This window comes from Vanessa atalanta, chromosome 20 (assembly GCF_905147765.1).
Source record: "Vanessa atalanta chromosome 20, ilVanAtal1.2, whole genome shotgun sequence".
Classification (NCBI taxonomy): domain Eukaryota; kingdom Metazoa; phylum Arthropoda; class Insecta; order Lepidoptera; family Nymphalidae; genus Vanessa; species Vanessa atalanta.
The window spans coordinates 1,465,941-1,479,483 of record NC_061890.1 but is presented as its reverse complement, the minus strand read 5'-3'; the positions used below and the strand labels follow the sequence as shown (position 1 = coordinate 1,479,483).

Below are 13,543 nucleotides of genomic sequence, written 5' to 3'. Positions count from 1 at the left end.
AGCTCTTCTTATTACATACAGTTGGTATATTTAAAGCTCTTTTATATTAATTAAGTATATAAGTATGAACTATGTACTATTTTTGACTTTATTTACTATATAGGTGTTTAAACAACATTAATTTGCTCTAATTTAAGTTAGGAGACAGGGAAAGTTGACCCTGACTAAGGTAGGATGACGATAACATAGCTTATGTCACTGTTTACTTGATGAGGTCATATTTATTGAGGTTTTACTCTTTTAAAACGTACGTGAATACTTTAATTAGATATTTTATTGAAATCATAATGTAACAATATTCGTAATGCATCCGATCGACGATTTCGTAATGCCAACTAATAATAAACAAGATTATATTTGATGTTTTGCAACCAACCTTCTCCCATGGTGTAGGATTTATACAGGAAAGACATCTTGCCAAATGTTGGACTGTCTCCCTGAAGAATTCGTTTTCGTCCATCATTTTATGTTTTATTTACTCACTGAATTAATCATTTTCTAATTATGATATTAGAAAAACATTCGATCGAACGACTATCTGTCATAAGTCACTTTTTGATTTGATTTTGACAGTTTGTCAATATTTAATACGTTTTGTTTCACGGCGCTGAACTACAGTGTTATGCATTACAAATATAATTACTTAGGCAATATGTTTTATGAACTGGGTAGAGGGAATTTTAAATACCAGATGCAATTATTAACACACGTAACGAGAAAGAGAAAAAAATCTACGAAATGACGTTGTATAAGTAATAAAAGAAAAAAAAATAACGATGAAGTTATCAACTCGTTCCAATGGAAAAAATATTTATAAATGGTACAAAAAAGGAATGTTATGGAAATGAAATTACAGATGTGGATATGAATACGGATGTATAATATAGTATAGGTTTCTGATAGGGTTACAATTTCGAAATTATTTCGGAATATTTGATTGTTTATAGAATAATTTCAGTTACATACGAATATTAGATTGATAATGAATTTGAACAAAGAAATACAAATAATGACAAGGCAACAACTTGACTTTATTTGTTGGTTAATGATATTATTAGGTAAATAATTAGCCTTATAAAAAGTAATATAGCTACTCTTTTAAGAAAACAAACAAAATTGTATTGACATTCCAGGCGAAAAATACTTATATATGCAATGACAGCATTACAAATCTTTAAATCAAAATCAATTTTATTCAAGTAATTTACTTGAATAAAATTGACACCGAATCCCAATCACAACGAAGTGTTTTTGAATCGTCGATATTAAAATACTACCTCCGTTTCGGAAAGCAGCCTCCAGCGAGAAGAAACGGCAAGAAACTCGCATAGTTGCTCTTTTCAAATAAACAGATTTACAGTGCTGTTTTTTTACAATAATTAGTGATGGACCCCAAGCCAAATACCAGACGTTTTTTTTTTAATTACTATTTTAATGAATAATAAGACTTATTTATTAATTTAGTATTAATAAACTTTTTAAATTTTCTAAATGGTAAATTGGTTACATTTCCCGGTATCTTATTATATATGATTATACCATTGCGCAAAAACGTTCTCTGTACTGTATGCAAACGCAAAGTAGGGGTTACAAGTTTATTCTTATTAGATAAAAGTAGACAGTACTATTGTGGCTAAATTTATTAACCCAACACGTTGGCCCAACGTGTACATGAGGCTTAAAACCGAATTAAAAAAAAATGAAAATAAATGATTGAAACCATTAGTGACGTTACTTCATATTTTTCGTATTTGGCCGCCCAATTCACTTCTATTAAACCTTCTATATCTTCCAACCGAGCATGACTTTTATATTTATAAATACATACGCAACGCAAAATCTTCCAAGTATTACTAGTACTAGTAACATATTCTGGACATACATATTTAATTTCGTAGTTTACACAGGTGGGGGGATATGTAATAACAATACAATTAAGAAAGTCTATAAAAAATACGAAATACGTTTTATTTAATTTAATATCCATAACAAGAAACGAATTACATTAAATTTATTTCATTATAAAACAGTGACGTCAACAATGGTAAAAAAATAAAATTTAATCATTGAACACCTTGGAAACATATCTTATTTTACTTGAATGTCATATTTTTATCACTGTACTGTAATTTGATAAGTTTACGGCTCCTTGTAGCGTTTTCTTTTGAAGATTCTGAAATAATAAATAAAGTATTATTTTAACAAAATAACGCTCAGCAATATTTGACTAAACTGTGGAAAGATACAAAAAAAAATTCAAGGCCAAGACAATATGTTATAAAATATCCTCTTATGATGCGAAATTATTTAATATTTGGTATTGCTGATTTTATTGGAGAGTAGATGAGCATTCTAAGTAATGTAACAAAATTAAGTACAAATTATAATACTAAGAAAATTGTTGAGAATTATACCTTCTTGAAAATATTTGCCATAAGTAAATTAGTTTTTTTTATGTTCTCCTTTCTAATTTCTTCTTTTTTATGGACAACCTCAGGTAGTGACTTATAAATTTTCTCAGAGTGCTTTTTCATTTCACGTTCACTGATAAATTTTGGTGCAACTGAAAATAAAATATTATTTAAACAAAATTAATTATTACCAATTTTGTTTTCTGCCGAGTGAGCTTGTACAATTTAAGGCAGGACACCAATGTCTATGTGCAGTTGTGCTTTCTTGTTGTCCTATTGTTATAGGCATAACTACTAGTCTTTCTAAATAAGGTAGGCTGAGTGGCAATAGGCCATCTGATGGTAAGTAGATCCCCTCGCCAGTCGACATTGTCACTGTTAGAAATAGATGTTTAATACATCAATAAGCCTCAAACCTTGATCCTAAGTTGTTACATTCCTTACGCATCTAACTACACTAAGTATTGCTGTTTTTATATTGAAAAAATAGATAATAAGCCCAGGCTTCAAATACCTTTTTTTCGCCGCAGTTCATGACCCAGTAATTTGGCGAAATTCTTCAATTCATTCTCATTTAGACCACTCAATGCCTGTGCTCGGTCCAACTGCAATGACAGCAGTTGCCGCTTGGCAGAGCGTTCACTTGCTCTGTAATTATTAAAGGGTAATATTTTGTTTTACAAAATTAATAATAATAGCAGTTTAAATAAGGCCGTTAAAGATGCTACCAAGCCCATTGTAGTTATATAGAACAATCTGATGACTTTTGCTCTTGTTAGTCTAACTAAACTTTTTCTAAAGTATTTATACTTGAGTTGGGACCAAATTTTTAAGTACCTGAATTGAACAGGCGTTACATAAAGTGTATTTGATAATTGTGGAAGCGATTCCGAATTACACTTTTATCTGCAATATTTAATACATAATTATCAAGTATTATCATGTGATTAATCGAATTTATTATGTCATTATGCACATTTTGGCCATTTCAATGAGGAAATTTGACAATCGTGACTGTGACTAGGTCCCGTTTGCCCTAATGGTTATTGGACTCTTCAATAACATAATATATACTGGGATACAATTTAAATATTTACCATGTAAAATAGCATATTCAACGGACTCACCAATCCTTGTTACTTCGTTTTGTACACAATGAATATATGGATCAATACATGGATTACAATTGTTTATTGGTACACCTATAAATGCAATTATTTGTAATTCAAATCAAATAATAAAAACTATTTAATATCGAATATCTAAATGTCTGAAGAATGATAATACCTTTGTAACACATATTGCAAGCTTCTGTACAAGGGTTAGGTGTACACGACGGGTTGTGAACAACTATCATATTCAGCCGAGGTTTATCACATTCACTTGGTCTAAAGTAAGAAAAATTGGTGAGTTCTATGGACTTACATGGTTTTATTTGAGAAATGATACTAGGGATTACATTCGGAACGTAGTAAGAATTCAAATAATTACCTAGTTTCGTTGATCAACTTCAAGCAATGTTGACGCTTCGAACACTTCTCTACAAAGTCGGGACGATTTCTTTCTAAATATTCCCTTACAGTGTATGCATTAGTCTTCCTCAGAAATTCGTCTGTGCTAGATATCTCGCTATCATTCGGCAAACTTCTTGATCGGTAATTCTTAGATCTCGGGCTGCAATGGAGCATATCCTTTTCAATTTTCGTGGCCACTTCTTTAAAGGGCATATTTTCTACCTTCCGCTTCGACGGTACTTTTACGATTATATTTTGCAACTTATGACGTTTATTATCACAAGTTACCTCTTCACTGACCACACTGTCTGATGTCTGTATAATCAAGTTGTACGCGACGCATTTTTTCTTTTTTTCGCCGGATTTTCTTGCTTTGTGGTTTTTACATTTATGCCCTTTACACGAGCAATGGTGCACACGTCGACACTGGTCGCAGTTCATAGAAGTACTGCTCGAAGCTTCGCACTTCTTTTCTTTACCATGAGATTTGCAACGCTTTTGATGATATTTTTCGCATTCCTTTTTTATTTTATTCAATATTTTACAAGTTGCATTATCAGACGATGTACTCGGTAATTCAGTTGAAATAGGAGAATCTGAAGAAGTTGTACACGATTTGTAAGATTTCGACTTTTCTGTGGATAACTGTACGCCTTTATCCACAAAAGTCTTCCTTGGAGATAATTTGTAAGACTCTTTAGCTAAAAACTTGTTATTGGAATCACATACAGTTTCGCATGCTGACGAAGATGACGTTTTATTTCCATCTTGATCTGTGGTTTCATCTGTGTCTAAGAGATAATTTAGAAATGTAATAATTTCACGAAAACATTTCTTTCTTTTAGTTTTTTCAATATCTTTCTTAGAATATCGTCTCGTTATATCTTGTATTATATCAAGTATGGGATCTTTAGAGGTTGACGATTTGGTATCATTATCGGTGTCACTATTAGAACTTTTTAACGGTATCCCTTCTTCCGTTTCAGAACTTGATTTGCTTTTCTTAGTGTCTATTGATTTTAAAGAGTTTTTTTCCGAACAAATAACTTGAGCTTTATCTCTACAATCCATTGTGGATATAGATTTTGATTGCATTTGCGATATCGGCGCAAGATTTGGTTGTATTTCTGCATCTTTTATGACTTGATTGTTAATTGGAGTAAATGTTACATGACAAGATTTCTCCATTTTGCCGGTGTCTGTATTGGAACGAAGTAAGGGTTTCTGAATATTTCTTTTATCGTTTGTTGGAAAAGTATTGTATTTGCAACAATCAGTGAGACACGTATTTACGGAACAAGGTTTAGGGAACGTAGTATGTTCTTGTGTATTCGTGGCAATATTTTCGCAAACTGCATTTTTATTTTCACAGCATGCAGTATCAGTCTTTGTTTGTTCATAAAACTCATCAAATATATTTGCATTATTTGACTGTACTCCTTTCGAACACTCTTCTTGTAGTGACGTATAATTTTCAACGATATTATTTTTATCTGTCTCAGTTCCCGTACATACAAATTTTGTGTTATGCGTTAAATCATTTTGCATTGTATCTTTCGTAAATAAATTGTCATCCTTTCCAGATCCTAAGCTGACTTTTAGTGTCATATTTGTGCCCTGAATTGGAATGGTAAAATTGTTAGAACTCTGTTTATCCACGTGAACAGGTATAACATTATTAATATCAACAGACGATTGAATCTCTTTATCGTATTTTTCAACAGTATTTGTAGATTGTTCTTTAACATTGACACACACACATTTGGAAGATTCTTTTTCATATATAGCATTACTCTCTGCCGAACTACTACCACTTTTAAATTCGGTTTGTTTCTGGATACTACTGGACTGTGAAACTTCTTTGAATTTTTCACTTATTAATTCGACACAATTTTTATCATTAATTATGTTTATATCAGACAATGAAGGATCAGATATTTTTGGATCAATGCTTATTTCAGTTTGTATGCATCGAGTAGCCTCATGTATATATTTATTAGTCCTTCCATTTAACGGATCTATAGTAGTTTGTATATTATCAAGCTTTTTGTTACCATATTTTTCTCCAGTCGAAGTCGAATCTAAACTTTGCTCACTAGATTTACTTCGAAGTTTAATCGGTAAGTTGAGATTTGTTTGTGATGATTTTGATGTCTGATTATTTAAACTAATATTGTCTTTAATAATTAAACACTTTTTCTCACAATCTTCACTATTGAATGTTGATATTTTCTGACGAGGTGAGGTAGAATTACTTGAAAACTGTTCACTTACAGTATTAGATACTTTTGGCGTTAAATTATCACCCAAGTTTAGGTACTTATTGGTCAGTCTTGAACATTTATAAATAAGTATATTTTCAGGTACTTTTTGCGTTCCTTCGTCTCCAGTGCAGACACAGAAATATTTGATATCATCATTTGCACAATCAGATACAATATGAGTTTTAGTCTGAGGCCTTTTACATTTCTCACATTTGTGTTGGCATATTTTTTCACTTATCTCGTTATGCTCTTGTGGCGAACTTTGTGTAGCTTTTGTATCAGGACAGATATCATCTTTACTTTTTATATTTACTTGTACTGCACTATCTAAGACTCCGATTCGCGAATGTGATGTGTGATAAGGACAACAACAATAGTGCCTCTCAGCTCTGTGGTAACAATCTTTGGCACTATCAACTTTGTTTTGTGATTTTTTATTTTCATTTGATCTCTTTGTGTAATTATCAGAGTTACCAGATGACAGAGTAAAAACAGAATGACTTCTTTGTTTTCTTAAAGAATTATAATTGTCTAAATTGATATTCGAATTGGATCCACCCTCTAATTTACTGGCATCGCCTGATCCATCGTCGTAATTGTTTCTTACTAAATCATTCATTAAGTCTTTCAAATTATTTTTTCTCCTTTCAGCTTGAGTAACAACATTGAATGCAAGATCGGAACTTACAAGTTTTTGCTTAAGAAATATTTCTTTGTCCTTTAAATGTTTTTTGTAATTCTCTTCTCTCTTCAACGCATCTAAGTACTTTTTATATAATACTTCTGATGAAGTTTTATCAATTCCAGTATCTGATATTTTTTTATTTTTATTGGATATCTCTGAATCTGTATTAGACAAGTCAACTGCCTTTTTGGGACAAGCAATAGGTGTTTCAATCTTCGAAAGAACAGGTAAATTAGGGACACTCTGAGATGTTGATGCTATTGCACTAGCATTAAATTTGTCCATGCGTAAAATAGATTTCTTTGGTTTGGCTGATTTGGATTTAGTGGCGGTGTTATTTGCATCTGAGGTACTTGATGTTGAATGAGTGATATCATGTAAATCTAATTTTTTACTATCAAAACTTAAGCCTGATAAAAATTCCGCTGAACTATCATCATCTTTATATTTCGTTTTAATAAGTCTCTGGACTACTTCCTTAATTAGTTTCTTTTTTAGTTTTGAATCTTCAAATCGATGTTCTAGAGCTTTTTTGAGTATATCAATGCCTGTTTCTAAATCCTTTGTAAAAGAATATTTGATTGTTTTACTTGAGTCAGTTGTAAGTCCGGCACTTGATTCTAGACTAGATTTATTACCATAGTCATTATTGTTTTTATTCAGTTCATTCATTTGATTTTGATTGTAAATATGACCTGGCATATATTCAAAACTCTCTGCTTCTGATGGCTGTTCTGTACTTTTTTCAAGTGGAACATATTTTCTTTCAGTGGCTAAACATTTTCTTCTTTGCTGCCGTTTTATTCGCATAACTTTCTTTTTTCGTGTTTTTTTCTTTAAAGTGTTCAAATTGATTAGAACAGGAATTGTTTTGGCATGTTGTTCTTTGAAATCACTAGAACTGCTTGATTTCTGTTTATTTTTATTCAAAGTTGTTTGTATCTCTTTATCAATTGTAGCTTGAGGTGTTACTTCAGTTTCGACTGAAACTTTTTCTGGACTTAAAGATACATTTTTCGAAACATTTTCAATACTAATACCTCCATCTTTTTCAACATTGAAAGATATATGTTTTGTCAAATTTACATTTATTGGTTGCCGATTATTGTCAGAGGTTTGAGAGATATTAAGATTAACCGAATCAATATCTCTGTTATATATTTTTGTTGTTTTCTTAGCAAAGCCTTTTTTGTTTTTTGCTTTATTGTCATTAACATCAAGAGGTGTTGATTGTGCAGTTGGCATTCCTAAATCTGAGTCTTGCTTTGTATCATTATTTGAGTATTGTTGCTGCAATGCCATCCGCTCTATCGTGCTTAAGCTTGATGCTGAATTCTTTCTATCACTTGCATTGGCATAACCAACATCTGCCAAGGAATCCCATTCAAGTTTTCTTTGAGATGTAATACTGCTGGTTGGTGAATGTGGCTTATTTATTGAAGTATCCAATGTGCCATCAACAGCTGAAAGAACATTATAAAATACTTCATTTAATGATTTACCTATGGTCTATTTTGACAACAAGAGTACCAAACCCAAATTTGGTATTAAATTGAGACGCTATATTTAGCAGAGAGCTTGAATAATCATAATGTTTCTTATAGATTTGACTCAGTTGACTCAACTGTTATTGAAACTTTAAAAAAATCAAAATATTTAATTTATTCAAGTAGTCTTTGACAAGCACTTTTGAATCGTCATTTAACAAACTATTTAAAGTAAAGCTACCACTGGTTCAGAATGTACATTCTACCGCAAAGAACGGGCAAGAAACTCAGTAGTTACTCTTTTTCAACATCTAAAAATACAGTCATGTTAGTTAAATACAATTATATTAGTATGTTATGTCTCCTGCCTGGAAGTCAACAAGCATTAACTTCTCTTTTTTATCATCAATATAACCTTGTATCGAATAATATGCCTTTTAAAATAAAATTAAAGTGTTTATGTGTAGGTAAGTAATATAATGTTGTATTATAAAAAAATATATAAATCAAGAACTGTTTATAGTGGCAGCACAGATATTAGATAACCATGGTGAATATGCAAATCTAAGGCTTTATTTTCTTTATTCCTTCTTCGATTTGATTTGACTATAATAAGCATAATTTAGATTAGTTAAAAAATTGTGTTTCATGAACATGTCTTATTCTACTCATTGTTTAATGCATTTATCAGTCTCGATTTTGCAAAGGTAAAATAAGGATTGTATTATGTACGATTTTTTAATCAACCAGCAATAATGTTTAACCAACCAGTCCTTTCACACTAACTGTGGTACAAGTGGTACAACAAGCTCTGCATATTTTTTCATACTTTTATGTAAATATCTCATATTTCTAAAATTACTGGTTCAAGTAACAAAGTGTAAAGGCAATATTTATTTAGAACACACTCGTTAAATATAAGTTATTCTTTATTAAAGATAGGTAATTATACTGATTTTTCTATTTGACTGTTTTGTATGTCTCTAAAATAAACATTTATACAGAGAATAGACTATAATATTACACTACTATATAAAAATATGAAACTTAAAATTAATTGCATATAACAATTTTTATTATCTTGTAAGTATTTTAATGTCTATCATAATAAAAAATATGCAACCTCCTTCATCCTCAGTATTTAACTAAGTAAATTTTCTGTTCTGATTCTTGCAATACTTAGAAGATACTTTTGAATCATTGAATCTATTACATTGACGAATATTTGATGTAAGATACAATATCAATTACTTACATTTATGGGAATACATATCTTCAGATTTAATAGATTCATTATCTGATATTCTAGACACATCCGGTGCTGCTTCATCTTTTATAATCGGTGGAGACTCTGAATCACTTTTAAAGTTTTTATAATCATTCTGAAAATTTATTGAACTTTATTTAAATGATTAATTTAAATCTGAAACTTTATAAAAATAACATGTTTAAATCATTAGTTAAGTCAGAACATGAATATTACCGATTCTAAAAGCATGTTTGCTTAACTTAACATAGAAAACGTTTTTACAAAGTTTTGATATAATTTTTTATTTGAAATTTGCTAAACTTGAAAACATTACTAAAATCTAAAATATAGCAAACCTGTGATGTGGAGGGCTCAGGAATAGAGCACTTTATAGAAATTCGACAAAGTTCTGCGGACGATTCACTTTTTTTCTCTCCAGAGTCCGAAGAATCAGCCTGAGATTTCATCTTTCTCCAAAACAAACTCGTAGGATCTTTTATATCACTTTGGGCTGTAGATAGAGAAAAAAATTGTTCTAAATCTCTCTTCCTTCCAAATTTTTTGTAGTAATCTATAATCAAATTGTTGACTGCCGATTGGGATCCCTCAATAGAATTATTCGATTGACCTACATACTCCGATCCATCAGTTTCCATAGTTTAAAATTTACAATATAAAATAAAAATGTTCAAAATTAAATAATATTAACATTGCTATATAATTTCTATGTTTTAACAAGTAATAAAAGTATGATAAATTTCATTAAGGCCTCTTTAATTTTCGATTGACGTTAATATTAACGATATTTTGATAAACAAAACAAGTTCAAAAATGTTTTTTCTTAATACTATAATTCCGGCTTGGGATCAAGTCTTTTGTAAAAAAATATTAATGGCAAAATAAAAAAGGATTATCGATACAATAAATCTTTTAAAAAAATTATGTATTTATATTGTATAATATAATATAAAGATGAATATAATAATTTGCCAGTTGCTTTTAGCACATTTTGAAAAAATATATATTATTCAAGTAAATGTCAGTATGTCAGACAATTGTCACTTTCATTTTTGACAACTAATATTTTAATCTTTTATTGACGTCAATTGTCAGACCAGAATCATACCAGTACGAGTCATTAAAAACAAAAGTGAATTAGAAAATATTATTGTAGTCTGAAGGAGAGAAAAATAAATTAAAGAAAATCGCTTTGAAAGTTAAAAACAAATAGAAATGTCGCGTCAAACATCTCGCCTGGACGCTAAAAAAGTGGTATGATAAATAATTTGGTAAATTTAAATTATTATCTAAACTTACATATTTCGACTAAATAATTCACTATAAAATTACAGAATTCGGAACTATTGACGCTTACATATGGTGCTTTAGTTTCCCAAATGCTAAAGGAAACGGAAAACCCAGAGGACGTAAACAAACAGTTGGAGCGAATTGGTTACAATATGGGCGTGCGACTTATCGAAGACTTTCTCGCTCGAACAACGTCGACTCGCTGCCTGGAAATGAGGGAGACAGCTGATAAAATTCAACAGGCCTTTAGGTAGATTTTAACTGAATTATGTTCACTTTTTTACCAATAAATTGCAATCGTAAAAAATAAAGGCAGTTATAAAAATATATATATATATATATCATACTACGTTCACAAGAGTAATGTCACTATAAAAATTGTTACACGCTTTTGTATATGTTAATATTGTCCCAAATACTAAATTTAATGCACTTCTAAGAACTCAGCTCAACTTGGCTTACTTGTCACCATGGGCTGAAAGGTAGGCCTAGTTGAACTGAGCATCTATGGAATGGCTTCCTTTTTGCTAAAGAATTTTATCCTAAATTAAGAAGTCATTTTATGCTTATTTTACCATTTCTCCACTAAGAATATACATGTAGCAAGCTATATCAATATATCTTATTCAAATGTCTGCAACAGCTGCTTATATAAAATTAATATTTCTACTAGTTTCCACTAGCATTTGTGCAGGTTTAAGTACATTTTCCAGAATAAAAAGTAACTTATGGTAGCACATCTTAGACTATGATCTATATCTGTGCAAAATTTATTTTAGATCTATGTAGCATTTCTCGCACAATTGAGTAACAAATATTTAAGTTTTAAACTCTCACATTAATAATAATATTAGTAAGATTATTATTTACAAGTTCATTTCACATTGCAGGTTATACTTGAATATGCAGCCCACAGTTACCAGCTGGAGCAGTGCAGGTGATGAATTCTCCCTCGTTTGGGACCAGTGCTCGCTTAGTGAATGGGTTGAAATGCCAAATAATGGACTTAAATATTGTGCTCTGATACCAGGAGCTATAAGAGGTGCCTTGCAAATGGTGCAGCTTGATGTGCAGTGTTGGTTTGTTCAGGTAAATACTTATTTAATTATATAATATGAGCTACCTGGCTACCAAAACAGCAGGTTTAATCTCCTTATAACTGACTTTGAGTCAGTTAGGTAATATATTTCATACTTAAATCTCACTAAGTGGTTTCGCCCACTTTTAACATACATAACATTTATGAACATTATGTGGTAGATATTTGACAATCAAGCAAGTGTTATGCTTCTAAATTTAATAAATATTTTTGCCTTTGATTGCTTCATCCAGTGGGGATAGTGTGTTGTTATATAGTTTTGTGCAAAATTAATAAGCTATGTAGGCTAAAAAAATGTGTTTAGGACAAACAAACATGCTCCAGTTTTATTTTAAATGATTATTTATTATTGATATTTTAATACAATTGCATTAAATCCCACATTATAAACTATTTTCAGGATCAGTTGAAAGGTGATGCAGTTACTGAGCTTAGAGTGAAATATATAAAAAGGTTGGAAGATGCCGTACCCGCTGGAGAGGATTAATGTGCTATTGAATTTGTATGGCTGATTTATACCTGTCTCACTCTATGTAAACAACTAGTGGTTATTTATGTGAACATGAAAAAGACAGCAATGTATTGAATGCTACTCTTTATAAACTGTCTACTCGAAAAAGAACACCTGTTCATTCTTTTTTTAAATTTTGAAAATAGAAATGCAGTCTGGCAATTAGGCCACCTGATGATAAATGATCATCACGTCCCATTTATATTGGTTCTGATAGAAATATTAACAGAGCCCTTATATTATCAATGAATAATCTTGGGAACTAAGATGTTATGTCTGTCGTGCCTGTAATTACACTGGCTCACTCACTAACCGGAACAACTATTGTAAACATTGGTTTGTTTGCAATAGAATATAATAGTGGATTGTAACTATTACCTACCGATGTGGGCTTTGACAAAGCCTTATCTATTATTATTAATATTAAGTAGTCATAGTGAGTAATATCGCTTTTTGACAGCTCATATAAATTAATTATGTCAAATATTTGTCTTACGTCTCGTTGCTAACTAATTTTAGAAAATCCTGAGAGTAACTTGTGGTTGGTTGAGAAGTCTTAGATCTTAGCTATGATGTGTTATTATTTAATTGTTTTTGTTATTCTAAGCAATCAACAGAGCTACAATTCGAAATAACTATACAAATGTATGTCACCACAAAATGTAAAATTTTCATTTCAATTATGTTAAGCTTTCATAAAATGTTATGCATTAAAAGTTTGTTTTATTACCCGATTAAAGTCCTATTTATGTTCAACATGCTGTATAATTGATATGTACAAGTATTGTTTATTTGAAGATTTATTTTCTGTTGAATATTTATAATTTATATTTTAAATCAAAATCAAAATACTCTTTTTTGTACACCAGTAAACAAAAAGAAGAATCACATTTAAGAAAGATGCACAAGAGGCGGCCTTATCGCTGAACAGCGATCTCTTCTTTCTTATTTTTAATTAACATATAATTTGTACCGCTTTTTATCATTCATATCATACAGATACCCTTATAAATTA

General features: G+C 30.5%; 3 protein-coding genes across 6 annotated transcripts in view; 1 reads left to right on the top strand and 2 right to left on the bottom strand.

Annotated features, from left to right (window-relative positions):
- Positions 1 to 530, bottom strand: part of LOC125072145 (phosphatidylinositol 4-kinase alpha) — a 33,859-nt gene extending 33,329 nt beyond the window's left edge. For all 3 annotated transcript variants that reach the window (XM_047682668.1, XM_047682669.1, XM_047682670.1), the window contains exon 1: positions 377 to 530. In XM_047682668.1, the coding sequence (XP_047538624.1) occupies positions 377 to 463 (87 nt within the window). In that variant the 5' untranslated portion in view covers positions 464 to 530. The remainder of the gene's footprint in view (positions 1 to 376) is intronic.
- A 1,439-nt stretch (positions 531 to 1,969) lies between these two features.
- On the bottom strand, positions 1,970 to 10,394 carry LOC125072005. Of its 2 annotated transcripts, XM_047682469.1 has the most exons (7): positions 10,239 to 10,394; positions 9,967 to 10,121; positions 9,617 to 9,743; positions 3,903 to 8,337; positions 2,926 to 3,059; positions 2,415 to 2,563; positions 1,970 to 2,173 (listed from the first exon to the last, which is right to left on the bottom strand). In XM_047682469.1, the coding sequence occupies exons 1-7, from the start codon at positions 10,264 to 10,266 to the stop codon at positions 2,105 to 2,107; spliced, it is 5,097 nt and encodes a 1,698-aa protein (XP_047538425.1). In that variant the 5' UTR covers positions 10,267 to 10,394; the 3' UTR covers positions 1,970 to 2,104. The 2 variants fall into 2 exon arrangements, with proteins under 2 accessions (XP_047538425.1, XP_047538424.1); XM_047682468.1 differs by having other exon boundaries at positions 9,967 to 10,394.
- A 329-nt stretch (positions 10,395 to 10,723) lies between these two features.
- On the top strand, positions 10,724 to 13,244 carry LOC125071754 (trafficking protein particle complex subunit 3). The gene is made up of 4 exons (XM_047682116.1): positions 10,724 to 10,882; positions 10,963 to 11,168; positions 11,809 to 12,007; positions 12,418 to 13,244. The coding sequence occupies exons 1-4, from the start codon at positions 10,844 to 10,846 to the stop codon at positions 12,502 to 12,504; spliced, it is 531 nt and encodes a 176-aa protein (XP_047538072.1). The 5' UTR covers positions 10,724 to 10,843; the 3' UTR covers positions 12,505 to 13,244.
- The last annotated feature ends 299 nt before the right edge of the window (positions 13,245 to 13,543 follow it).

What these genes read in the sequence shown, in the direction of transcription:
- LOC125072005 (XM_047682468.1), bottom strand. Translation starts at nt 10,266, where the DNA reads ATGGAAACTGATGGATCGGAGTATGTAGGTCAATCGAATAATTCTATT. An exon ending in CTGAGCCCTCCACATCACAG is followed by an intron (nt 9,744 to 9,966) that starts GTTTGCTATATT and finishes ATAAATTTTCAG; the next exon opens with AATGATTATAAAAACTTTAA. An exon ending in TGGCAAATATTTTCAAGAAG is followed by an intron (nt 2,174 to 2,414) that starts GTATAATTCTCA and finishes TTATTATTTCAG; the next exon opens with AATCTTCAAAAGAAAACGCT.
- LOC125071754 (XM_047682116.1), top strand. Translation starts at nt 10,844, where the DNA reads ATGTCGCGTCAAACATCTCGCCTGGACGCTAAAAAAGTG. An exon ending in GCCTGGACGCTAAAAAAGTG is followed by an intron (nt 10,883 to 10,962) that starts GTATGATAAATA and finishes ATAAAATTACAG; the next exon opens with AATTCGGAACTATTGACGCT. An exon ending in TGCAGTGTTGGTTTGTTCAG is followed by an intron (nt 12,008 to 12,417) that starts GTAAATACTTAT and finishes AACTATTTTCAG; the next exon opens with GATCAGTTGAAAGGTGATGC.